This window comes from Myxine glutinosa, chromosome 14 (genome assembly GCF_964187855.1).
Source record: "Myxine glutinosa chromosome 14, kmMyxGlut1.1, whole genome shotgun sequence".
NCBI lineage: Eukaryota > Metazoa > Chordata > Myxini > Myxiniformes > Myxinidae > Myxine > Myxine glutinosa.
Window position 1 is genome coordinate 67,280,321 of NC_136274.1, and position 27,549 is coordinate 67,307,869.

General features: G+C 42.1%; 1 protein-coding gene across 1 annotated transcript in view; it reads left to right on the plus strand.

The window, feature by feature from the left end:
• LOC144888796 (transmembrane protein 132D-like) overlaps positions 1-27,549 on the plus strand; it is a 139,678-nt gene that overhangs the window by 39,547 nt on the left and 72,582 nt on the right. The window contains exons 3-4 of the mRNA XM_078768004.1: positions 14,172-14,377; positions 19,411-19,651. Coding sequence (XP_078624130.1) covers positions 14,172-14,377; positions 19,411-19,651 — 447 coding nt within the window. The remainder of the gene's footprint in view (positions 1-14,171; positions 14,378-19,410; positions 19,652-27,549) is intronic.

A 27,549-nucleotide genomic window follows, 5' to 3' on the forward strand; every position in this document is an offset into this window, starting at 1 on the left:
TTGTTGAGCGTACACAAATTGGGACATGATATAATGATGTTGGGATAGGGGAGGGGATGATTGGGTTGGGGTTGATTTTGTTCTGATTTTAAGTGAAAGTCTTGTTGTGCTGAACATGACGGATTTGAATTTGTTCCCTGCGAAAATGGAAGACCAAGTATAAATTGGTTGGTCTTGTTCGTTATTCTGTCTCTTTGTATGTCATTCGTCTACAGGCCACAATTTCAAACCGATCTTTACGAAACTTCACCAAATGGTCGACTTGATCATAAGGAAGAAGCCTATATATTATTTTCGGTCAAAAGGTCAAAAGGTCAACATAGGCCAAATGTCAACAACTTAAGGTGGAATCTCTAAAATCATCAGTTTTCATCAGATTTATTTGAAATTTGAACAGGATTTGCATATCCGGTCATTTAATTCAACCACCAATTCTTTTTGAGATTAGCTCTAGCCAAAAAGCCAATATAGGCCAAAGGTCAACAATGTACGTGAAGTTTCTAAAATCATCACTTTTCATCCGATTAACTTGAAATTTGAACAGGATTTGCATATCCGGTCACTTAATTCAAACACCAATTATTTTTGAGGTCAAAATGTGAAAAGGTCAACATCGGCCGAATTTCTAAAATTGTCAATTTTTATCTCATTGACTCGAGATTTGAAGAGGATTTGCATATCAGATCACTGAATTCAACCACCAATTATTTTTGATATCAATATAGCCCAAAAGGTCAACATAGCACATAGGTCATCAACTTATTTTAGGGATTTTGCAAGTATTGTGCAAGCTATTCACGACATATTTCTTGTTTATTCATTGATTCAATCATTCCTTGGTTCCTTTATTTCTTTCCATGCAAAATTGGAGCTTATTGAAGACAGGTGAGAGAGTAAAATAAAATGTCGTGAAAGTGTGAGGCAGCGGAGCCACGGTTCGAAAAACTAACACAAGGAAAGGAGCAAACAACAAGAGGAGAGAGAGTAGGACACAGTACTAACACAGGAACGTGCAAATAAGAGGATTGTGTTCGGTAGGGTTTATGGGGGTAGAAAAATGAATGGGTGTGGTGGGTGACGATATGGTGATGCTCCACCTTCTTCAAAGCTTAGAGGGAAGAGTGGGATTATAAACCGTATCATCTAGGCGATTCCACAAACAGGAGAAGCGAGCAACAAAACATTGTGGCAGTGTGCTAGGCCTGGATTTTTGGGAGTTTAACTCGTAATTACTGGCATTCTGGCCACCGACCTGTCTGCATTGTGACAGCACCAGGCCTTGTGCTTCCTTGAATTAGAATTCTATCCAAAAATCAATGGCTTCCCCACCCCCTTTCCTTTTCTATTGTCAGCCCACCTCCTTTGGTTATTGTCTGACCTGCCATGGTTGAAGGCATTGTATCCTTCCTGAATCCTCACTGTGAAAGCTTCCAGCACTTGCAGATTGAGGTCATGACCTTGCGTCATGACCAAGGCTTCCATTACCCCTCAGCTGTTCCGACTCTTCACACCTTCTGACAGTTATTGTTTTCAATGTACAGTGCAGCTTAGGGACAGTTTAGAAACTAGGAACGAGTGTCAGAAACGAGTGCTTTTAAACTTGGTCCAGAAATGTCAACCATGGATTTGAAAAAGTTATACAATGAACAGACTGGTCCAGAAATGTCATCCATGGATTTGAAAAAGTTATACAATGAACAGACTGGTCCAGAAATGTCATCCATGGATTTGAAAAAGTTATACAATGAACAGACTGGTCCAGAAATGTCATCCATGGATTTGAAAAGGTTCTGCAATGAACAGACTGGTCCAGAAATGTCATTCATGGATTTGAAAAAGTTATACAATGAACAGACTGGTCCAGAAATGTCATCCATGGATTTGAAAAAGCTATACAATGTACAGACTGGTCCAGAAATGTCATCCATGGATTTGAAAAAGTTATACAATGAACAGACTGGTCCAGAAATGTCATTCATGGATTTGAAAAAGTTATACAATGAACAGACTGGTCCAGAAATGTCATTCATGGATTTGAAAAAGTTATACAATGAACAGACTGGTCCAGAAATGTCATCCATGGATTTGAAAAAGCTATACAATGTACAGACTGGTCCAGAAATGTCATCCATGGATTTGAAAAAGTTATACAATGAACAGACTGGTCCAGAAATGTCATTCATGGATTTGAAAAGGTTCTGCAATGTACAGACTGGTCCAGAAATGTCATTCATGGATTTGAAAAGGTTCTGCAATGTACAGACTGGTCCAGAAATGTCATCCATGGATTTGAAAATGTTCTGCAATGTACAGACTGGTCCAGAAATGTCATTCATGGATTTGAAAATGTTATACAATGAACAGACTGGTCCAGAAATGTCATTCATGGATTTGAAAAGGTTCTGCAATGTACAGACTGGTCCAGAAATGTCATCCATGGATTTGAAAATGTTCTGCAATGTACAGACTGGTCCAGAAATGTCATTCATGGATTTGAAAAGGTTATACAATGAACAGACTGGTCCAGAAATGTCATTCATGGATTTGAAAAGGTTCTGCAATGTACAGACTGGTCCAGAAATGTCATTCATGGATTTGAAAAGGTTCTGCAATGTACAGACTGGTCCAGAAATGTCATCCATGGATTTGAAAAAGTTATACAATGAACAGACTGGTCCAGAAATGTCATTCATGGATTTGAAAAGGTTCTGCAATGTACAGACTGGTCCAGAAATGTCATCCATGGATTTGAAAATGTTCTGCAATGTACAGACTGGTCCAGAAATGTCATTCATGGATTTGAAAAGGTTATACAATGAACAGACTGGTCCAGAAATGTCATTCATGGATTTGAAAAGGTTCTGCAATGTACAGACTGGTCCAGAAATGTCATTCATGGATTTGAAAAGGTTCTGCAATGTACAGACTGGTCCAGAAATGTCATTCATGGATTTGAAAAGGTTCTGCAATGTACAGACTGGTCCAGAAATGTCATCCATGGATTTGAAAATGTTCTGCAATGTACAGACTGGTCCAGAAATGTCATTCATGGATTTGAAAAGGTTCTGCAATGTACAGACTGGTCCAGAAATGTCATCCATGGATTTGAAAAGGTTATACAATGAACAGACTGGTCCAGAAATGTCATTCATGGATTTGAAAAGGGTCTGCAATGTACAGACTGGTCCAGAAATGTCATTCATGGATTTGAAAAGGTTCTGCAATGTACAGACTGGTCCAGAAATGTCATTCATGGATTTGAAAAGGTTCTGCAATGTACAGACTGGTCCAGAAATGTCATCCATGGATTTGAAAATGTTCTGCAATGTACAGACTGGTCCAGAAATGTCATTCATGGATTTGAAAAGGTTCTGCAATGTACAGACTGGTCCAGAAATGTCATTCATGGATTTGAAAAGGTTCTGCAATGTACAGACTGGTCCAGAAATGTCATTCATGGATTTGAAAAGGTTCTGCAATGTACAGACTGGTCCAGAAATGTCATCCATGGATTTGAAAAGGTTCTGCAATGAACAGACTGGTCCAGAAATGTCATCCATGGATTTGAAAAGGTTCTGCAATGTACAGACTGGTCCAGAAATGTCATCCATGGATTTGAAAAGGTTCTACAATGAACAGACTGGTCCAGAAATGTCATCCACGGATTTGAAAAGGTTCTGCAATGTACAGACAGACTGGTCCAGAAATGTCATTCATGGATTTGAAAAAGTTCTATAATGAACAGACTGGTCCAGAAATGTCATCCATGGATTTGAAAAGGTTCTGCAATGTACAGACTGGTCCAGAAATGTCATCCACGGATTTTTAATAGTTCTACAATGAACAGACTGGTCCAGAAATGTCATCCATGGATTTGAAAAAGTTCTACAATGAACAGACTGGTCCAGAAATGTCATCCATGGATTTGAAAAAGTTCTACAATGAACAGACTGGTCCAGAAATGTCATCCATGGATTTGAAAAGGTTCTACAATGAACAGACTGGTCCAGAAATGTCATCCATGGATTTTAAAAAGTTCTACAATGAACAGACTGGTCCAGAAATGTCATCCATGGGTTTGAAAAAGTTCTACATTGAACATACTGGTCCAGAAATGTCATCCATGGATTTGAAAAAGTTATACAATGAAGAGACTGGTCCAGAAATGTCATCCATGGATTTGAAAAAGTTATACAATGAAGAGATGGGATAGACTGTGATGGTGAGTGTAGAAGATTAAAACCTCATGGGAAATATCCTGAAGAGTCATGGGTCCTGCGAAGGTGAGCTCAACGGGCCGTCAATCACAGGGAAATACCTTAGCGTCGACATCTTACCGCATTCGGAGAATTCCATTGTCTATAAAACTCATTAAAGTTTTCATTTTATTGAACATTCTTTATTCCTGGAAAAACTAAAAGGCAGGTAAAAAGCTAGTTATATAGTGTCAGCCTATTCGAGCCAAAGGCCTCAATATTCTTAATTCAAAAGTGGGTTGGGGATCAATCACAATGAGCAAGACAGGTGTTTTCAGAACCCACAGTTATCCTTTTTAGCTCGGGATTTGAATCTAACTGGGAAGTGCTCGCAACCACCCGAATCACCCGTCGATATCGTTCCCACAGTGGGCTGAAAGCCTCATTATGAATTGCAGGGCCCGGTGTGTGTGGCCCATGCGTCCAAGGGAGTCGACGCCTCATCAAAGGGTGATGCTGAGTTTCATTGTTGATTGGCTAATTACAGAAGAAGATTCGGCTTGACGTACAAGGCTCTCAGACCTAAATGGGTAACACCAAGTATTTTTGGACCTAAAATAGAAGTTACCAGCGTGAAATGTTATTATATGAGCTGCTGTTCATTTCATTATCGCACACCGCACCTTTCCTATTCCATGTCCAGGTGCTGCATGACGTCATCACCGGGCAGCGAAGGGGGCCCGGCGATGACGCACGCTGAAAGGATGTACTCAGTTTTTACTCCGCTTGTTTGTTTGTTTCGTTGTACTTGAAAAATCGAAGATTTGAGCGATCGAAGATCGCTATTGATCAGTTGCGTTTGTTATTCTGTCTGTCTGTTTGTTTGTTTGTTTGCTTGTTACCGGCCTACAGGCCACAATTCTAAACTGATCGTCATGAAACTTCACCAAGTTGTAGATGTCGTCACAATTGAGAAGACTATTGATTTTGAGGTCAAAGGTCATCTGGAGGTCATATTTATAAAATCGCCATTTTAAATCCGATTGACTTGAAAATTGAACATCATTTGTACATTGAGTCACTAAATTGGGAAACCAACTATTTTTGAGGTCAAAATGTCAAAGGTCAACTCAAGGTCAAACTTCCAAAATCATCAATTTTCATCTGAAAAAGGTCAATTTTCATCTGATTTACTTGAAAATTGAACAGCATTTGTATATTGAGTCAATAATTGGAAAAACAACTATTTTTGAGGTCAAAAGTTCAAACTTCTAAAACCAATAATTTCCATCTGAAAAATAATCAATTGTCATGTGATTGACCCTAGCTGTGATTAAATCATCAGTTTTAATCTATCTATAATTCCAGTAATCTCTGTGTGTATGTTTGTATGTTTGTATGTTTGTATGTTTGTATGTTTGTATGTCTGTATGTCTGTGACCGCTGTTTCTCGACAACCACGGGTCCGATATACTTGAAACTTGCCAGGTATATTGCTGGGGACCCGAGGATGTGCCTTTTCAAGGTTTCATATTAATCGGAGAAGTAGTTACCGAGCTATGTCCAAAAAACGATTCAACCAATCAGAGAGCAGCGAGCTATCACGTGTGCCGAACGTGGCGAACAGACTCTGCCTCGGACGGCACATTTGAGAGCGTATTCATTTATTTCACGTTGGAAAACTATGTTGCCGTTAAACTATGTTTTACAACTAATTAAAACTAATTTGCGATTCATCGTAACTGCGATTTGCGACCTTCCGGACAGTGAAGACTGCACTTCCGGCAGCCAATCACAGAACGCGTTGTTGTGAGAGCGAGCCGAGCCGAGCGCGTGCGCCATTACGGTTCGTAATTCGATTTCTTCCGGAGAAAATAATAATTTCTCGATTTCTTATGCGCATTATTTCTCCCAATTCAGTCAGAGCGAAGGGCGGAAGCGAAGAGCGTTGTTTTTTTTGTTTACGGGCGTACGGGCGTACGGGCGGGGTAGAGCGTACGGGTAGCGTTTTTTTTTTTTTTTGGCAAGGAACGGGCACCCACGTACGGGCATGCCCTAGTATTAATAAAATGGCCAATTTGATGTCTCCATGGAAACCTATTTTGGGGTGAGGTGGGGCTGATTTTGCAAGTATTGTTCTCTGCACGACGTCTTTCTTGTTTTGTTTGCTGGTTTCTTTGTTGTACACTGTCCCTTTCCGATTCCATCTCCAGGCACTGCATGATGTCATCCCCTGGGTGCCGAAAGAGGCCCGGCAATGATGCGTGATGAAACGGAGCACTCCGTTTCTTACTTGTGAAAATCGAAGATTTTTCAAGTCTTGTTGGTCTTGTGCGTTATTCTCTCTGTTTGTCTATCTGTCTGTTTGTCTGTATGTCAGTCGCCTACAGGTCACAATTTTAAACCGATCTTGACATAACTTCACCAAATGGTAGCTTTGGTCATAAGGAAGAAGCCTATTGGTTTTGAGGTCAAAAGGTCAACATAGGCCAAAGGTCAACACCCTTGTCAAATTTCTAAAATCCTCTTATTTTGCATATCAGTTCACAATTGTCAAAGAGGATTTCAAGAGGATTTGCATATCGGTTCACTGAATACAACCACCACATGTTTTGAGGTCAACATAGGCCAAAGGTCAACAACTTATTTTCGGGATTTTGCAAATATCGTGCTATGCACGACATATTTCTTTGTTTGTTTGTTTGTTTGTTTTCTTGTTTGTTTTCTTGTTTGCCCGGGCGATATCTCAGTCGTCCTTTGAGCGTGGAAGCTGAAATTTGGGCACAATGGTGAGCAAGTGATATCTCGCGAGATCTTGATGGCGACGGCACAAATATTCGAAGCTATACACGTTCTCCATGTTTTCAAAGTGAAGTCATTGTTCACAATTGTATTTTGTCGAAACTGTATTTATCTTTCGGTGTGTGAACCTATAGTGTGTCCCGAGGAAGTTTATCGGTGTTAATCTTTCTTAAATTAATCGTTTCTGTTTGCCGCTCGTGTGCGGCCTTGTAGCCTCAGGCTTCGTTTTAACCCCCCCCCCCCCCAAAAAAAACCCCAACATTTATTTCCCATTCTCCATGTGTGAACTTGTCCCATCATGTGCTTCTGTCCTCGGGCGGGGTCTCGGCCCGCCCCCATTATCTCCTTGCCTTCCACCTTTTCCCCTGTTCACGTGACTCGTGGTTGTCCCTCTAGGCTTCCTCTCCGCTTTGGTATTTTTGTGAATATAAGACTGTTCTTCACGGTTCTGTTTAAATATGTTTAAACTTTCCCCTGCAGTGTTTTATTCAGTGGTATATTACAACACGCTGTTTTTCTTCCTATTTAAAAGGCTTTTTTCAATTTCCTCTCCAACTCATTCCACTTCAAAAAATATTCAATCTCTTATAATTCTAAATCACTACATGCTCTAAATTCACATTCATTCCACCCCTCCTCCATCGTTCTTAAACGGATCGCTAACGTGAAAATCACAATAAACCCAATTTGTTATAAATGTTCGTCTTTCATTAATCATCCACTTTCTAAACTCCCTTCTTGCCCCTCCCCTCAAAATCTTCCCCCTTTCCCCTCCCCTCCTAGACTCTCCCCTTGCCCCCCCCTCTTAAACTCCCCCTTGCCCCTCCCCTCCTAAACTCCCCCCTTGCCCCTCCCCTCATAAACTCCCCCTTGCCCCTCCCCTTCAAAACTCCCCCCCCAACCATCCCTCCCAAATTCTCCCCCCTCCAACCTCCTCCTCAAAGCTGCCTCCTCCCCACTTCGTCTCCCTTCTATCTTATACCTCCACCTCCCCCAACCTTCTACTTTCCTCTGCCCTCCCCTCAAACAACCCCTCACTGTGCCTCATCCCATCACCATCAAACCTTTCGTCCTCCTCATCCTTCCCTTTTTTGTAACTCTTCTGTAATCTCTGACACACTATCAACTGCTCTCCCTACCTCCCCCTCGCATCCTCCATCTGACCCTGACCCTGTCCTGCACCCGATGCTCCTCCTCTCTCATTAACGGTATGGACCTCAAACATCCGGGGCCTTCGCTCAAACCTGATTTATCTCCCCATTCAGGTTGCTCTGACAATCCAGACTTGATCTGCTTAACAGAAACTTTCCTCCTTCAAGATGTCACTGATTCCTTAATATCTCTTCCTGGTTACTCCCTCCTCCGTTATGATAGACCTGAGCCTCGTCCTGGTAGTGGGGTGGCTATCTTTATCAAAAACTCTCTTCCTCACTCTCCTTGCACTGCCCTCTCTCCACCCCAACCCCAGGAGTACCTCTGGCTACAGCTTCCTCTCCGCTCCCACCTTTTGTTCATATGTGTTCTGTACCGTCCTCCAAACAGTGATGACTCCATTTACATTTCGCTGTCGGACAACATGGACCAACTTCTATCAACTCATCCAATCTCTCTCTTCCTCATATGTGGCGACGTCAACTGTCATCATGCCAGCTGGCTGGGTGTGGGTTCCTCTCTCACCAGCCATGGCACCTCAGCAACGGACTTCTGCGACTCGTTGGGACTGACACAATCTGTCAATTTCCCGACCAGGATCTCAGTCAATGGAGTATCTGCTCTTCTAGACTTGGTTATGACAAACTTCCCTGCAAATGTCTGCTGCTCTTCTTCTGCTCCAATCGGTTCTTCTGATCATGTGCTTGTTGAAGTGGACATCTCTCTGGCCATTCTCAGAGAGGGTCCTCAGCGCCGACTAGTCTGGCATTTCACTCAGGCTGACTGGCACGGTCTGCAAGCAGCCATCAATCATCTGGACTGGTCTCACATCTCTACTGCCTCTGACATCAATCCTTCCTGGGAATTCTTCCAAAGCAAACTGCTCTCTCTCATGCACAGATTTATCCCATCTCGTCTTCAGTGGTCTTACCCTTCCTCCCGTCCATGGTACACTGAATCTTGTGGTGAGGCAGTTGTCCTGAAACAACTTGCCCTTGCCTCTTTGAAGGCAAATCCAACTGAAGGCAATCTCAGTTCCTTCCACCAAGCTCGGAACAAGTGTGTGTCTACCCTCAGGAGTGCCAGGATGCGCTCTCTCTCCACACTCAAGATTGAACTCTCAAACCTGTCTCCTTCCTCCAAATCCTGGTGGCGTCTGGTCAAATCCGTTTCTCGTGTTTGTTCCCCCTCCATCCCCTCTCTAACCTCAAATGGCTACACAGTTGACACCGCACATGACAAAGCCGAATGCCTCAACTCTGTGTTTGCCGCAAAATCTTGTGTCCCAACCCCATCTCTCTCTGTTCCCACCTTTCACATTCGAAACCAACTGCTCCTGGACTCTGTGTCCTTCTCTCCTGACAAGGTGGAGAAGTTTTTGTCAAACCTCGACTCTGATTCTGCAACTGGACCAGACAGCATCAGCCCACGGGTCCTAAAATCCTGCTCTGCTGCTCTATCTCACCCTCTCTCTGTTCATTTCACCCTCTCTTTTGCTCAAGGTCATCTGCCAGCATCTTGGAAATCAGCAAACATCACCGCTTTACACAAAAAGGTGCAAAAACAGATCCTTGCAACGACAGACCAATCAGCCTGCTCCCAATTATCAGCAAAGTCATGGAATCCATCATTGCTTCGGATATCAAATCCTTCCTCTTCTCCAATGGCTTGATCTCTGATCATCAATTTGGATTCAGACCAGGTCATTCTACTCTGGACATGTTGCTTCTGCTGTCTCAACAATGGATGGAGGTCATCAATGCCAAACAGGAAATCAGAGCTGTCTCCCTTGACATATCACGTGCCTTCGATACGGTCTGGCACCCAGCTCTGCTCACCAAACTCTCCTCCTATGGTATCCATGGAAATCTCCACTCATGGCTTGCGGACTTCCTCTCTGGTCGTAGGCAACGTGTGGCCCTGAATGGATTTCTCTCATCTCCCCTCCCTGTTCTGGCTGGAGTTCCCCAAGGTAGTGTTCTGGGCCCTGTGCTATTTCTGGTCTTCATCAATGATCTCTCTGACTCTCTGCAAAATCCTCTCAATCTCGTTGCTGATGACTCCACGATCTGCCGCTCCATTCCTCATCCCTCAGATCGGCAGTCTGCAGCCTCCTCACTCTCTGCAGACCTGGACAAAATCACAGACTGGTCAAACAAGTGGAGCATGTCTTTCAATCCTGACAAATCTCACACTCTTATGATGTCTCTCCGAAAAGACCGTCTGGACAACCCTCCCATCTACTTTCTCAACAATCCTCTCCAAGAAGTTCTGTCGCTCAAGCTTTTGGATCTCACTATCTGCCATGATCTTTCTTGGGAAAACCACATTTCCAAGCTGGCCTCCAAAGCCAGTCGCCGACTGGGTATCCTCCGTCGTGCGAAGTCCTTCCTTGGCACACCTGAGCTCCTCACCACATACAAGGCTTTCATCCGCAGCTCAATGGAATACTGTTCCCCCCCTCTGGGCCAGTGCTCCTGCCTCACACTTAGCCCGGCTTCACGCTGTTGAAACCAAAGCTTTCAGAATCATTGGAATCTCCTGCGATGAAGCTCACTCCGAGGGCCTTTCACTCACTCACCGCAGGCAGGTTGGTGGTCTTTCTGTCTTCCACCGACTCCTCTCCGGCCTTGCTCCCCCAGCTCTCTCTGTGCTCTGTCCCCCTAATATTCCTACAGGTCGCACAAGATCTGTCAGCAACCCTCTTCTGGTTAAACTGCCAAAATCTAGGCTCTCTGCTCACCTTCACTCTTTCATTCCTCTTTTCTCCCGCCTGTGGAACTTACTCCCCCACTCCCGTCAATCCCACTCCTCCCTCCAGGTCTTTAAAACAGCTGTTCACCACCATCTGTTATCTTCCCCCATCCAAAACCTTGTTCTTTTCTTCCCCCGCTAATTCACCCCAGATACACTTTTTTTTGAAATTCCAACTGCTTTTCTGGAAGTCTTTGCAGTGTTCATATATTTTATACCTCTCCCACCTCCCCCCAAGCCTTCTCCCTCCCACATTTCTCTCGATGTCCCTGCTCTCAAATGTTGTGTTTGTGTCCTTCCCCCTCTCTCCCCATCTTGTCTACCGCGCCCTTTATTTTGTGTTTTATGTGTCGGTTTGACTTTTTGTGTGATTAATGTTAGCTCTTTCATGAGCCTCGATCTTGTATCCCCCCCCCAAAAAAAGTGCTTTGGCAAAAACAGCATTTTTCTGTTTTTTGATTAATCAATTAACTGCCATTTCTCCTGGGAAGGAAATTATTTTAATTACTTTAATTTTAATTACCTCCCAGTATAACCCTTGCCAATGAACTGCTTCAGCAGCACCAACGCTCTAACAACGTAGCAGCATATGGTACATCAGAATCATCATTGAATCGTTCATCATGTTTATGTGATGGCTTCCTATTTGTTGGCTTCCTATAGCTCTTTTAATCTGTTGAGGACCATTGCAACTATGCATTTGCATCAAAACAGAAGTCTGTGCACGTTCATCATATGTTTTCGAGAATGAGTCAAATGTTTGCCCCCTGTGTGTCGCAAGGTTAACTTGACGAGTTACACCTTGGAGCACATTTTTCATTGTTAGAGATTGAATTTTCATTAGAAATCTATCCAATCAGGGGTTATGTAAGTCTTCACTCGTCGGTTGTTCTTCAAAATTGTGAAAACCATTAGCATGGTGAACCTGTCCATTACAGCCAAGGGAATGGCAAGGCGGTCCCTATGAAAAGACGATTCCGCTACTATTTACAGGGAATGGCAAGAACATTAGTACAAGACAGACAAATCAACATCGTATCAATGGGATTTGAGCCTTTAGATCTTGTGATTGAGCCTCATGGTGTACATGCACATTGAATGTGCCACCGAATTGATTACGGGAAGGATGGAGTCCAACTATTAACCATAAACTGCTGGTTTCAATGTTACTCTGTAAAGAGATACAGGTAAGTTGTTGTACCTTAGGGTACCCAATCAAAATCATTTCAGGGTACGTAGCCATTTCACATCTGTTTCTCTTGATATCCACAAATTATTAAGGGTATTTGTGGCTCACCTTTTCCTGAATGCTCAGGTTTTCTTGGTCACTACAGCAAGCACAGGTGATGGAATTTACAAATCCAACAAAACGACATTATCCATGAAATTGAAGCAAACAAATTAATTTATTTAGTGGGAGATGGGGTTTTGCAATCACTTCTGTGTGTGTGTCTGTCCGGGCCTTAAAAATTTTTTTTAACCATTTTTACTTTTGTCATCAAATTTTCAGCAAAGTTTTAATATGAGAATATGCAGAAGTCAAATTAATAATTTTATCTAATGATCAAAAGATCAGAGGTCAGCACCACCTGAAATCAATACATTTTCATCCAATTGACCTGAAATTTAAATGTACCATTTGAGCTTTTGTCATCAAATTTTCAGCAAAGTTTTAATATGAGAATATGCAGAAGTCAAATTAATAATTTTATCTAATGATCAAAAGATCAGAGGTCAGCACCACCTGAAATCAATACATTTTCATCCAATTGACCTGAAATTTAAATGTACCATTTGAGCTTTTGTCATCAAATTTTCAACAAAACTTTATTATGAAAATATGGAGAAGCCAAATTATTAACTTGACCAAAAGGTCAAAGGTCAGAGTCAAATAAAATTGTCAATTTTCACCCAATTGATTTGAAATTTGAAGAATATACATATTCGGTCTCAGAATTGGTTCACCAATCAAAAGGTAGAAGCTGATAGTTGCTTTTTTTTAATCAAAAGGTCAAAGTTCAAGGCTGCATAAAATCAACTTTCATTTTGTGTTGTTTTTTTGCCTCTGCCATCGAAAGTGGGTGGAGGTTATGTTTTCACCCCTTTGTGTTTGTTTTGGCGAAAATTTTCGCCGTATATCGGTCTATCTCGTTTGTTTGTCTGTGAGTGTGATAACTCGCAAATGCTTTGAGCTATGTTCGTCAAACTTTACCAGATGATTTTGAAGGTCAAAAGTGAGGTTGTCAATGTTTTTTGACGATATAGGTGAAAGGTCAAAGGTCAATTGTCTCTCCTTTGTCCGGGTGATATCTCAGCCATCCTTTGATCGAGGAAGCAGAAATTTGGGCACAATAGTGAACAAGTGCTTTGGCAAAAACGATATTCTTTATTTTTTGATTAAATAATTATTTGATTAATTACTTCATTATTTTCGATTTATTAAGTACTTATTTATTTTCATTCTTCTCTGGGCGTTATCTCAGGCACCTTTTGGCTTGGAAAGCTGATATTTGAACATGACAGTGACCAAGTAATTTGGCTATAAATGGTATATTTGATTTATTGATTAATCAATTGATTGATTAATTATTTAATTTTTGGATTAATTAATTAGTTATTTTTCAAAAAGTTACAGATTCGGATGAAAGTGGTGGTTTCGGTATGCTATTAACCAAATGATTAAGAAATTAATTATTTTACAATTATTATTTATTTATTTTAATTATGACATTTATTTTCTTTCTCATCTGGGCAATATTGAACTCAGAAGCTAATATTTGGATAAAATAATTTTTAGTTGATATATATATTTTTTCATTGATAGTTTTTCATTAATATCGATTTTCGTCATACCTGTCAGGTTACGACGTGATGCTTTCTTATTTGTCTGTCTGTCTGTTCGTTTTTGAACAGGATGTCTCAAAATTTGTGGACGGATTCGGACAAAACTTGATGAATGAGTACATTAAATGACAAGAACAAGCCGATTAGATTTTGGTTCAGGTCCGAATCCAGATCCAGCCTATCAGTGGGATACAAAATGTATACTGTTGAGGTTGGGGGAGGTGTGCTCTCAACTGAGTGCCGTTCTAGTTTTTAGCTGTTTTAGTCATGTATGGCTTTTGGAAGAAGAAGAAGAAGAAGACGTCTGATTACAAAGCAAACGTGGACAGGCTTTGCCTTTTCAGATGCTTCTTCGTTTATTTTTTTTTTCTCTAACTGTTGTGGAGCTTTTCCTCAAATGCTTCGTCTGTTTCTCTTGTACAGGTGTCAGGTAGTTGCGAGGGTGTGTTCGTCGACGGGAGCGAGCGTCGCGGTGCTCTACGAGCTCGCATCTACTTGGCGTATGAGCACCTCAGCACTTCACTCGAACTTGATGTGTGGTTTCCTCAACTGCCCCTGATTCTCGAGCTCTCCGACTCACATCTGAGTCCCATCACAAACTGGGACACTCCCACCACCTTCCCTTTCAGGTTCACTACCAACTATGTATCAATGTTACTCTGTAAAGAGATAAAAGGTTTGGAAGTCTCCTGATAGGGCTGACTGTTGTGAACTTGTAAACATCTTTAGTTTCCTCCATAAAGACATCATGATAATCTCATAAGAATTCTCAAATGGGGTTTCATCTTTTGAGATCTCTGGCTCCCGTGTTCCTCGTTCTATTCAGTTCCTCCATGGATCATTTCCATACATTGCAAGGTCTGTTCATTTTTTATTAAGGAAACTAAACTCAGGTTCCGAAAAAGTAAAGATCATGTCTATATCTGATTCTTATCGAATTTTGCGTTTCACTTCCTTTTCTGCCAACAAAGGAATCCACTTCTAAGGTGTCCGTAATTGGCTTCACAAGCACATATTTGTATCTAATTGTGTCATATCCTTGGTGAGGTGGTGTCTCTAACTAGGTTAGTTAGAGATTCTCTGGTTACATTTACATCTTAATAGCTTGTGGGGGTTTTTTCTGTAAGTAGACGTAAAGTGAAAAATCTGATCATCATCAGATCTATTAAATTACCAGTTTTGAGATTTGGATTTAATTTCCCATTAACACTTCTAAATGTGAACGCTTGGCTGGGATATTATTTGCCCCACAGGATGTGGCACTGTGGCAGAGGTAGTGCACTTCCCTTCAAGTTGTCTCGACTGGGTTTGATTCCCAACAGAACTGTAAAACCATCAGTTTGGTGTTTATCAGGCATGGAGTTGCATCGCAAAGTGTGCCGTTCTTCGGGTGGACGTTAAGCTGGGTGTCCTGCCTGCAAGCATTAGTCGGTGCCATTACAGATCCCAGGTGGTCTTTCTAAGTAGTTTTAATCATCGTAGCACTGCTGCTGTTGGTGGTGGAGCTGATCATAGATGTGAAATAATTATAATAATAACAAGTGATTTTATAATAACATGTAATGTGTACACACACACACACACACACACACACACACACACACACACACACACACAGACACAGAAACACACATGCACACACACACATGCACACAAAACATACACACACACACACACACACACACACACACACACACACTTATAGACTTACACAAACACACACATACACACACACATACATATGGATATACAAACACGCACACATGCACACAAAACAAATACACACACACACACACACAGACACACACAAACACACATGCACACACAAACACACATGCACACACAAACACACATGCACACACACACATGCACACACACACATATACACACACAAATGCACACACACACACATTTGTGCCCATATTGCATACAACTGTTTCTGATTATTTCTGTGTGCGCATGTTTAATTGGCGGAAATATAAAATGTGTGATGATGTGAATCACAGATTTAATTGACAGAATTTAATTCTGTGCAGGAAACGGTGCACACCATAATGTGTTAAACAATAACATGATTGTTCTCATCGGGGAACATGGGCCTAGCATATCGCTTTCCATTCAGACTCCTTGCTTTAATCCCTATCTCACAATAATGGGCCACTGAACATCATCACATTTTATTCGAGCAATGCTCCTTGCTGAAACTCGAGAAAAGCACATTCAGATTGAGACCATCAAACAAACAAAACAAGAAACATGTCGTGCATAGCATGATACTTGTGAAATCCCAAAAATGAGTTGTTGACCTTTGGGTTATGTTAACCTCAAAAATAATCGGTGGTTGAATTCAGTGATCTGATATGCAAATCCTCTTCAAACTTCAAGTGAATCAGATTAAAATTGACAATTTTAGAAATCTGTCCTATGTCGACCTTATCACCTTTCGACCTCAAAAATAACTGGTGGTTGAATTGCGTGACTGGATGTGCAAATCCTCTTCAAATTTCAAGTCAATCGGATGAAAATTGAGGACTTTAGAAACCTCACCTAAGTTGTTGACCTTTGGCCTATGTTGACCTTTTGGCCAAAGCTGACCTCATAAATAAATTTGTGGTTGAATTCAGTTTGCTGATATGCAAATCGCCTTCAAATTTCTCGTCAATTGGATGAAAATTGAGGATTTTAGAAACTTGTACAGTACACCCATTCCTTATGGGGGTGGCAGGAGCGTTACCTCTCTGGGATATATAGATTACAGTAGATCTATCATAACATGGATATACAGCTCAAGGCACAACCCCATTGGTGGAGAACACCCCCTTGGCAGAAAAAAACCTCCTTGGGGAGGGGGGTAAATGAATTTGCTGCAGCCTTCATTGTGTGACCCTTCATCCTCCTGTTAAATTTGATCAGAAATTGGTTAAACGGTCAAATATCATCAGGCAGACAGACACCACTTTGCGTATTTTAGTAACATTCCACCGAAGTTGTTTACCTTTGTCCTATGTTGATCTTTTGGCATATATTGACCTCAAAATAATTGATGGTTGAATTCAGTGACGTCGGATGCAAATTTTCAAATTACTTCAAGGTCAATGGGATGAAAATTGAGGATTTTAGAAATCTTACCTTTTGTTGACCTTTGGCCTTTTAACCTTCGGCCTATGTTGACCTTTTGGCCAATGTGAATCTTTTGACCTCAAAATCAATGGGCTTCCTCCTTTAGTAAATTTGTGACCTGTAGTAAATTTGTACATTTGTGACCTGTAGGCGATTGACAGACAGACAGAATAACGCACGAGACCAACCAATATACTCGAAAAAGCTTCGATTTTCGCAAGTAATGAACTTTTATTATAATTCCCATCACCATTCTAGCGATCAGCTTTGGGCCAGAAAATGGCCTCTGCGAGAAGACAAGCGATCAACCTGAACCGATGTGGCGCTCACAAATTGGCCAGTTTGACATTTGGGAGACTTTTGATCCGGCATTCCCATTGTGAGTATAACTCGGTCCCTTTTGTTAAGTCTCCGCACTTTATGCCATTGTAATGCACACGACGTGGGCCAATTTTTCACTCCGTGCACTATCAGCTTTCACACTGCTTTCACAATCGCCTTGTCGCTCGGAGTTAATGCCCCCTCGGGATTCCTGTTTTAGGCCTATAAAGCAAATTGCTTTGATTATGACGACGTGCTGGGTTGTCTTTTCAGGTGATTAGCCTGATGTGTGCACATGCCATTGGCTATTCGTGGTGTGGAATGCACAAATTAAGTTGCCTAGTTGTTTTGAAGCGCAAGGTTCCAAATAACTCGATGGTGTAGTCAAAGAGCAAATATTCTCTCTATGCTAAAAGGTCACATGATTCACTAAAACACACTTTACCGCAAAAAATATCAAACTTTCAATATTGTCCGAAAATACATAGTGTCCAAAAATATGAGTTACACACTTTCATGCCCAAAAGACTTTCAATATCAAAAAATAATTCTTCAAACAAGTTCTAAAATAAAATCTTCCATTTTTCAGAATCCTCATTTTTTTGGAAAAACGGATTGAGAAATGAATAATATGATCCATCTCTATCCTTGGAGATAGAAAGAAAGAACCACCTTTAGAGGCCATTTTTCCCCGCGGGGCAGGGGTTGGCCTTTTTCGGGCGCCGTGGTCCCTTTTTGAAGCAATGCTTTGTGGCCGGATGCCCTTCCTGTCACCAACCCTGTTAGTCACCTCTTGCGACACACAGGGAATTACCAGTGAGCTGGGACTCAAGTTGCCGACCTCGGAAGGATGACAGACCGAGTCAACCCCCCTGGCGTTAATTCATCGATCGACCGGGATTCAAACCCAGGATCCTAGGATCCCAAGCCGAGAATAAGCATGAAATGGAAATAATTAAGTACTTAATTAATCTATAATAATTAATGAATTAATCAATTAATTGATTCGTAAAAAAATAGAAAAAAAAATTGTAGGCCACATTGAAAGTGGACTTTGTGTGGACTGAGTCAACCACCTTGGTGTTAATTCAGCGATCGACCGGGATTCAAACCCAGGACCCTAGGATCCCAAGCCGGCACCCTAACCGCTAAGCCAACACCAGGCTTATCCTCAGAGATAGATGTATTTAATTTTTTTTCAGTGTTATCATCTTCCTCTTTAGATTGCTGGCAAGATAGACTAGATGTATGTACATTCACTTCTGAGCTGGCGAGCCTGAGTTTGAATCCCGACCCAGCTATAAACTGCCAATTGTCATCCTGGTATTTCAGAGGTTGGGTGATTGAGGCATCAATGTGTGCTCCGTATCTCGAATGAATGTTAAACTGGGTTTCCCATCTGCCAGCATCACTTGGTGGAAGTTAAAGATCCCCCAGTGTCATTCATGCCGACTTGTCGCCGCCCTGGGCACGTTACAAATTCCTGACCAAATCTCGGCTTCGGTTGAACATCAGGCATGATCAGTCAGTTATTGAAAGACTTGGCCTAAAAACGTTCCTCCACTAGCAAAGAGGTGTGAATTAGTAGCAACAGTGGTAGTAGTTGTTGTATAGCCTGGACAGTTCTCTTGAACAAGCCCGCAGCATGGAGACAGCCAATCAATGTCGAAGGAGTGACCCAGAGATCCCCCACATCCAGGATGGTGTACCCCCACCTTTATGAAGTCTGTGGAGAGAGAGAGAGAGAGAGAGAGAGAGAGAGAGAGAGAGAGAGAGAGAGAGAGAGAGAGAGAGAGAGAGAGAGAGAGAGAGAGAGAGAGAGAGAAAGAAAGAGAAAGAAAGAGAGAGAAAGAAAGAGACAGAAAGAAAGAGACAGAAAGAAAGAGACAGAAAGAAAGAGACAGAAAGAAAGAGACAGAAAGAAAGAGACAGAAAGGAAAAAAAAAAAAAAAGGGCAAGGGCCGTTCCATGGGGACTGATTGGCACTCTGACTTGGCTGCCCTGCCAAATCCGGGCAGCAAGGAAGAATGGGGAATATTTGGCTCAGAACTTGCATTGGAAGGTACAACCACCACGAAGAGGTGTCCCCGATAGTTGTAGTTGTAGTAGTTTCAATTGCAGCTATTTTCATAACTGAATCTAACAATCTGTACATGTATGATGTCTGTTCATTGTAGGGGTAACTTGTTTTGTTAAAACCGTTTTGTTTCCTTCTTTTTAGGGAATTTTATCACGGTGAATGCTCACAGCAGTACCAGCATGCCTCCCTGCAAGTGTGGGCCAAGTTCGGGGCCGAAGTCGCCAATAGAAACGGTCAGGTGACCTCCTTCATAAGTTCCGATTGGTCATTGGATGTGACGCGGCTTGTCCACGACAGGCTTCACATTACAAATTCAGAAGTTGTGAACCTCCACGATGGCAGGATTCTGATTGGCCGACGTCCCGGAATGTCAACGTTACAAGTAAGACCGCCTTATCTTTGATACAAATGACAATGACACATTGTTCTCTCATGATGCCCCAAAACAAAAAACACATGACAATGACACATCAAAGGAACTCATTCGCAGTTATTTTACTTTGGGATTATTTTCGTTCAACTTTTTATTTATTTTGGTTTTTATTTATTTTGAATTATTTTGGTTGATTTAATTATTTCACAATCTCCTGTCAATTCGACCCTGGGAATCAAACAACTGAATGCATTGCTCGATTTCAATTAAACTGGTATTATATTGTTTATAATTGAGCTACAGCTTGCTATATTTGATATTTGCAATCTTTCTCTTTTCTCATTATTCCAGGATAAATAAACACTGAGATGGTAAATCCACATTCAGTGAAGTTAATGCCAAATTGGATAGCTTCTCGTATTATTTTATTCCAACGGAATTTTATCTCATTATCCAGGGGCCTTTCATGCTCAAGCGTTACGCTCTTAGCCGTGCAGAGCTCCAGAATGAAAATGGAATTGTTCACATCCATATTTGCTTGTGTACAGTTTACCTCTTTGGAGGCCATTATGTTATTTTAATTATCTTAACAATATCGAGACTCGTGGAAGAGCAATATGACGGAGGGTAAGAACTGGTAGCGGGGCAACAGTTGAGCACAATGATCAAGGTGGTGAATGCACAGGAAGAAGAGAGAGAGGAGAGAAGGGAAGGAAACACTGCTACTTCCAAGTAAGATAGAGTTGTGTTATGGAGGGATAATAGGTTAGGAAGGGTTAATGGGTTAGGAAGAGTTAAGAGGTTAGGAGGAAGGTGCTCAAGCAGAGAATAGAAAACAGATAAACCACCGGCCTGCCTGCATTGTGAAAGCCTTGTGCTTTTTTTTTTTTTTTGTATACAGGATCGAGGCTCGTGAAAGAGCTTACATTTATCACCCAAAAAAAATCAAACTGACACAAAGTATATAATAAGGGGAGCGGTAGACAAGATGGGGAGAGAAGGGGAAGCACACAAAGACAACATTTGAGAGCAGGTACATCGTGAGATCTGTGGGAGGGAGAAGGCTTGGGGGGAGGAGGCGTGGGAAGGGGGGGGGGGGAGGGGTGGGAGAAGTATAAAACACAAGGACACTGCCAGGACTTCCAGGAAGGAAGTTGGTATTTCAAAAAAGTGAATCTGGGGTGAAAATTAGTGGGGGTAGAAAAGATCAATGTTTTGGATGGGGGAAGATAAGAGATGGTGATGAACAGCTGTTTTAAAGACCTGGAGGGAGGAGTGGGATTGAAGAGAGTGAGGGAGTTTGTTCCAGAGGTGGGAAAAAAGAGGAATGAAGGTGAGCAGAGAGTCTTGATTTTGGCACTTTAACCATAAGAGGGGCGGATCTTGTGTGACATGTAGGAATATTCGGGGGACAGAGCCCAGAGAGAGCTTGGGGGGGGGGGGGGGAGGGGGGTGGCAAGGCCGAAACGGAGTCGGTAGAAGACAGAAATACCACCAACCTGCCTGCGGTGAGTAAGTGAAAGGCCCTCGGAGTCAGCCTCATCGCAGGAGATTCCAATGATTCTGAAAGCTTTGGTTTCAACAGCGTGAAACCGAGCTAGGTGTGAGGCAGGAGCACCGGCCCAGAGGGGGGAACACTATTCCATTGAGCTGCGGATGAAAGCCTTGTATGTGGTGAAGAGCTCAGGTGTGCCAAGGAAGGACTTCGCATGACGGAGGATGCCCAGTCGGCGACTGACTTTGGAGGCCAGATTTGAAATGTGGTTTTCCCAGGAAAGATCATGGCAGATAGTGAGACCCAAAAGCTTGAGTGACAGAACTTCTTGGAGAGGATTCGTTAGAAAGTGGATGGGAGGATTGTCCAGTCGATCTTTTCGGAGAGACATAGTAAGACTGAGATTTCTCAGGATTGAAAGACATGTTCCACTTGTTTGACCAGCCTGATTTGACCAGTCTTTGGCCTTATCCCTGGATATTCTGGTAAGTTTGACGGCTCTAGATGCCACAGAATCCAGTAGAGACGGATGTGTTGAGGTTCCATATATATTACTGAGGCTGTGATAATTAAAAGCAAAATGCAAGCATTTGAAAATGTTTATATACGAGTTTTGGTCAACTACCTTTTGTAGCTAATTCTGGTGTGGTACGTGTGTTCATGGTTCCTTTTGGATAAGAAGTGATATTTGGGTATTATCCTACATAATGGGACAGCTTGCCAGTTCAGCTTATTGGGGGTGGCCTAAGGTGGAGAATCAACTCCATGCCACACTGATGATGGTCATTCAGTCAGAAATGCATCTGTGGATTGATTCCTTTTACAAATAGGGAATGGGGAAAAGTGGATGAGTTGCCATGAAATGGCTCCAAAGACTTACGGCCGACGATTACACTATGGTTAGCAGTGTAGCAGCTTCCACTGCATTTTGAAGTGGGCAATTTTGTCTTTACCGAGTGCAACTGAGCCAGAAGAACATTTTCAAGATTAGTATCTTCTTTCCCGGCTACAATTCAGAAACTTCATTAACATTAACTGTGTGGTGGATACGTGGCGTGAGCCCCTATTGGTCAGGACCTTTGCATCAGGTGCTCGTGTGGCACATGGGTTCATGCCTCCTCAAAGTTGGGTGATATTTAGAGAAAGGAAAATATACTGCACACCAACTGGACGTGTCCTCCACTATGAGGGTTCAATGATGTAAGGAAGGCAGAGCTGGAAGTGTGGAGGTGATGAAGAAAGACAGGTGCCACTGTGTATCTGGCTTTTACACAACTGGAGCTAAACTGACCTTTCAGTTTGCATTGGATAATCCCAAGGGGAGTGATATCCATGAATCCCATGCCAGAGCTGGGAGTCCTCAGATGCCGTCAACTGAAAGTTGACTGAAAAATACTAGAAGTTCCACCATAGAAAACAGGTGCATGCAGTTGAAGTTTTGAGTGTTATCCTGTCGGCGGAGCAAAAGAAGGCCGAACACTCAAACCCAGTTGCACATCTTTCCCCATGGCAGTAACCAAAGGTGGGCGGTCCGCTTCGAAAGTCCGCTTATCCGCTTATCCGCTGCAGCGGACTAACGTTTTCGAAGCGGATAAGCGAATCGGAACAACCCCCGGAAACCGAAGCGGATAAGCGTAAGCGGACTACCGAAAAATTAAAGCGCATCGCGATTCGCCAAATCAGCTGTTAGCCTGAGCCGTTACTCTAGAATTGTGAATATTTATTTAAGTGAATAATAAGTGAAACCCTAACAACTCGGCTCTCGCCCAATCTCTTCCCGCTCGAGTTCCGTGATGCTTGGGTAACTGTTTCTCAGGCATAACACGCCGCTCCCGAGCTCTGCCTCGGTCGAGCGCGTGTTCAGCTACGAGTCGGACATCCTCAGGCCTAAGAGGTCGGCCCTGGCTGCACCGAACTTCGAGGCCCTCGTCTTCATGAAGGGCAACCTCCAAATCCTCAAGAAGGCCCACGAGGTGGAGGAGGAAGACGAGGACTAGTCAACAGACTGCTAGTCTGTTGACTAGTAGACTCTCTTGTCAAAGAAAGGACGGGCAAATTGATTTTTCTTTAATGTAACTTGCATATATTAAAATTATATTTAAATTAACTGTAGAGTAGAGTAGAGTCGAGTGGAAAACTTTATTTCAATAAATTTTGAATAAATTTTATTTAAATAAAAATGTATATTTTCGATCTTAAAAGCTTTGTTTGTCTTTGTAGTAGTTAGAAATGGCTATTTAGGCTTAAAAAGCATTAAATTCCCTTTAGAAACGTCAAAAATCGCTTTAAAAACGTCGAAGCGCTTTTAAAAAATCGAATCGAAGCGGATAAGCGGTAAGCGGACTAAGATTTTCGGCCGCTGAAGCGGATAAGCGAATCGGACTACACGGGCTGGCGGAGCGGATAAGCGGTAAGCGGACTTAAAATTTTCCGAATCGCGCCCACCTTTAGCAGTAACCATACTCTCATTAACAGTTTAATGTTAAACATGCTCTTGAAATGAAATCCTGGAGCAAACCTTACAGAAGTAGACTTTTTAATGAGTTTCATTTGACCTTTGTGGCCGTATACCAACTGCTCGGAATATTGTGCACAGCCCAGAGAGTGAGATTTCACTGATGTCCGATGTGGAAGGTTGAAGAAGGTTTCTCTTAAAAACGAAACATTAGGTCGTACAATAACAATTAATTGCTTCTGCTACGTTCTCCCAACATAAGCATCAATGGTAGTCGGGGAACATAACGCAACTGCTACAAGTTAACGCCCTTTTCAAGTTGATAAAACTCCTTTATACTTCCTTTATTCCAGGAAATACTCCCAACTCCATGCACAGGGTATTGCTATAGATTCGTTGCCTTGGCATGATGTTCTCCCGCTTTCGCATCAAGGTGGAATTTACCTTTAACTGGCAGCCCACTTTCCAACATTCCTCTCTTTTTCAAATTCATGGTAATTAGCCTTATCTCTCTTTTGCTTTTAATAACATCTTTTTTTTAAAATCTCATACGTTTATGCTCCTCCTGGCAGGATGGACGGGCACGCGTTCTTTGAGATACTCCTCTCCCATTTCATCGGTTTTGATCTCCAAAATAGTACTGTTACGGGTGGTCATTTGCATCTGCACCCTTTGGCCTGAAACAGACTGCAACAGTGCAGACCCTCATTGTTAACTAATGGAATCCTGATATTGCAAGTTGCCCTAGCCCTATTGGTTGATACTTAAACTATTTGCATTCACAACATCACTTATCCCTTCTAAATGGGGTAACTGATAGCTATGATCAAGGTGAGCAGCTTTGCTGATGGGATGTTTTTTTATTTTGGAAAGAAAAATGCTTCGTACAGGTATGTTCGCTTTGATGGAACATGACGGTGTGATTTGTCACTACCTCTAAGGGTATCAAACACATAGGTCATGGGTGTTTTTTTTAATTAAAACTTGTTTCATGCCTCATATTCCGGTTCCAAGTCCCTTTTACAAGAGCGGAAAACTTCCAATTCTCGTCAATAGCGACACAGACCGAACCAACCTTTTTTTCACTCTTGAAGACCGTACATCCAAAAGAGACTTGGCAATGGAAGAGCACCAAATATTGATGCATCACCATTTGCCAGCTGGATTATTAGTGACTTTTTGGCATTTTATCAGGCCAGTGGTCATGGACATGTGCTTGAGTATTTTGTGAAATTTAGGAAATTGCTTAAAAGGTGCAGGGAGGCCCTCCTCTCTCTCGTCCCTAAAAAGGAAAGCATATTCCTATTCAGGATTGTTGTTTTTAGATTACAGCACATGATTTTCCAAAGATGTTTCAATCCCACTCTCTCTGACAGGGCTTCAAGCAGGTGATGAACTGCCATCTCATGTCCACCTCCATCCCTACCTGCAATCTTTTCTACCCCCATTAACACTTCGTATCTCAGCCCTCTTACAAGTTACTGTGTTTCCTCGCCTATTCTCTCACTTTTTTTTCTTGTTCATTCATTACTTTGCTTGTTTTACCAACCTTTGCCCCACTGTCAGTTTGTTGCCCCTTTTTACCCTTTGATGCCTCGCTTTTCCATCAGCAACCATTGCCTTCAGAAAGTATTCACACGCCTTGACCTTTTTCACATTTTGTTGTGTTACAGCCTGAATTTAAAATGGATTAAGTTGAGATGTTTTGTCGCTGATCCATTTGGGCACATAATACCCCATAATACCCCATTTGGGCACATAATACCCCATAATGTCAAAGTGGAATGTATATATTATATTTTTACCTGATAATAAAAAATAAAAAGCTGAAATATCTTGAGGTCAATAAGTATTCAACCCCTATGACACTCCAGATTGATCTCAGGCGCATCCTGTTTCCTTTGATCATCCTTGAGGTGGCTCTATAACATGATTGGAGTCCACCTGTGGCCATTCCAATTGACTGGACCTGATTTAGAAAGAAACACCTTTCTATTTAAGGCCCCCCAGTTGACAGTGCATGTCAGAGCAGAGAGGAGCTGTCCGTAGAACTCCGAGATAAATTTGCAAGGAGGTATACATCTGGGACAGGGTATAAAATAATTTCTAAAGAGTGTTGAAAGTTCCCAAGAGCAAAGTGAGCTCCATCATTAGGAAATAGAAAGAATATGGAACTACCCAACTTTTCCTAGAGCTGGCCGTCTGACAAAACTGAGCAACTGGGCAAGAAGGACCTTGATCAGGGAGGTGATCAAGAACCCAATGACCACTCTGACAGAACTACAGAGTTCCTTAGCTGAGATTGTAAAACCTGCCAGAAGGACAACAGTCTCTGCAGCCCTTCACAAATTAAGGCATTATGTGAGAGTGTCCAGTCGGACGCCACTCCTGACAAAAATGCACATGACAGCATGTTCTGGAGTTTGCCTAAAGGCAAGTGAAAGACTCTGAGAGCATGAGGCAAAATATTTTGTTGTCTTATGAGACAAAATTTAACTCTTTGGTCTAAATGCAAAGCGTTACATCTGGCAGAAACTGAGCACAGCTCATCACCTATCTAGCACCATCCCTATCGTGAAGCATGGTGGTGGCAGCACCATGCAATGGGGATGCTTTTCAGTAGCAGCGACTGGGAGACTTGCAAGAATAGAGGGAACAATGATTTGCCAAAAAATTGCCAAATACAGGCAAATCCCAGAGGATAACCTGCTTCAGAGTGCAAAAGACCTTAGACTGCGGTGAAGATTTACATTCCAACAGGACAATGACCCCAAGCATACAGCCAAAGCAACACTGGAATGGCTTCAGAACAAAAACGTTAAAGTCCAGGAGTGGCCCAGCCAAAGCCCAGACTTGAATCCCATTGAGAATATGTGGAAAGACTTGAAGATTGCTGTTCACTGATGCTCCCCATCCAAATTGTTAGAGATTGAGCAAATCCACAAGGAAGAATGGGAGAAACTCCCCAAATCCATACAGATCAGCAAAGCTGATACAAACATACCCAAGAAGACTCGAATCTGTAATCACTGCCAAAGGCGCTTCTGTGAAGTATTGACTCAGGGGGTTGAATACATATGTAAATTAGATATTTCTGTATTTCATTTCAAATTATTTTGTAAAAATTTCTAAAAAGATTCCACTGATATTATGGGGTATTATGTGTAGATCAGTGATGAAAAAGATCTCTATTTGATCCATTTTAAATTCAGGCTGCAGCACAACAAAATGTGAAAAAGTCAAGGGGTGTGAATACTTTCTGAAGGTAGTGTAGACGTTTTATACCAAAAAAGCCTTTGCCTTACATCTCAACCCCTTTTTGATACAATCATACTGATCTGACCGACCGTGGGCTGGGCTTACTTACTCATGACAGCATTGCATCATTTATTTTGGAATAAATTGTTGTGTTTTATGTCACGGTTAGAACCTGGGTGATGTTTTTAAATCAGCAAAATGAATTGTATTGCGCCAATCATATTCATTCATTCATTCAATCATAATTGGCTAGCTAGCGGCTAGGGTGCCGGCTTAGGATCCCAGGATCCTGGGTTCGAATCCCGGTCGATCGCTGAATTAACGCCAGGGGGGTTGACTCAGCCTGTCATCCTTCCGAGGTCGGCTAATTGAGTACCAGTTCACTGGTAATTCCCTGTTTGTCGCTAAAGGCGGCAAAAAGGGTTGGCGTCAGGAAGGGCATCCGGCCGTAAAACATTGCTTCAAAAAGTTGACCAATAAACAACAACAACCACGGTTCCCGAAAAAGGCCAACCCCCGCTTGCGGGGAAAAATGGCCTCTAAAGGTGGTTTTTATTCAATCATAATTACCAGTTTGTGGTCATGCAAGGTTTTCTTTTGGTTTATACCTGCTTTATTGGTTCACGAGTTATTGGTTCATGAGTTATCAAACAGAGTGACCACTATATTCGTCATGGGTGTGTGTCTGTGTGTCTGTCT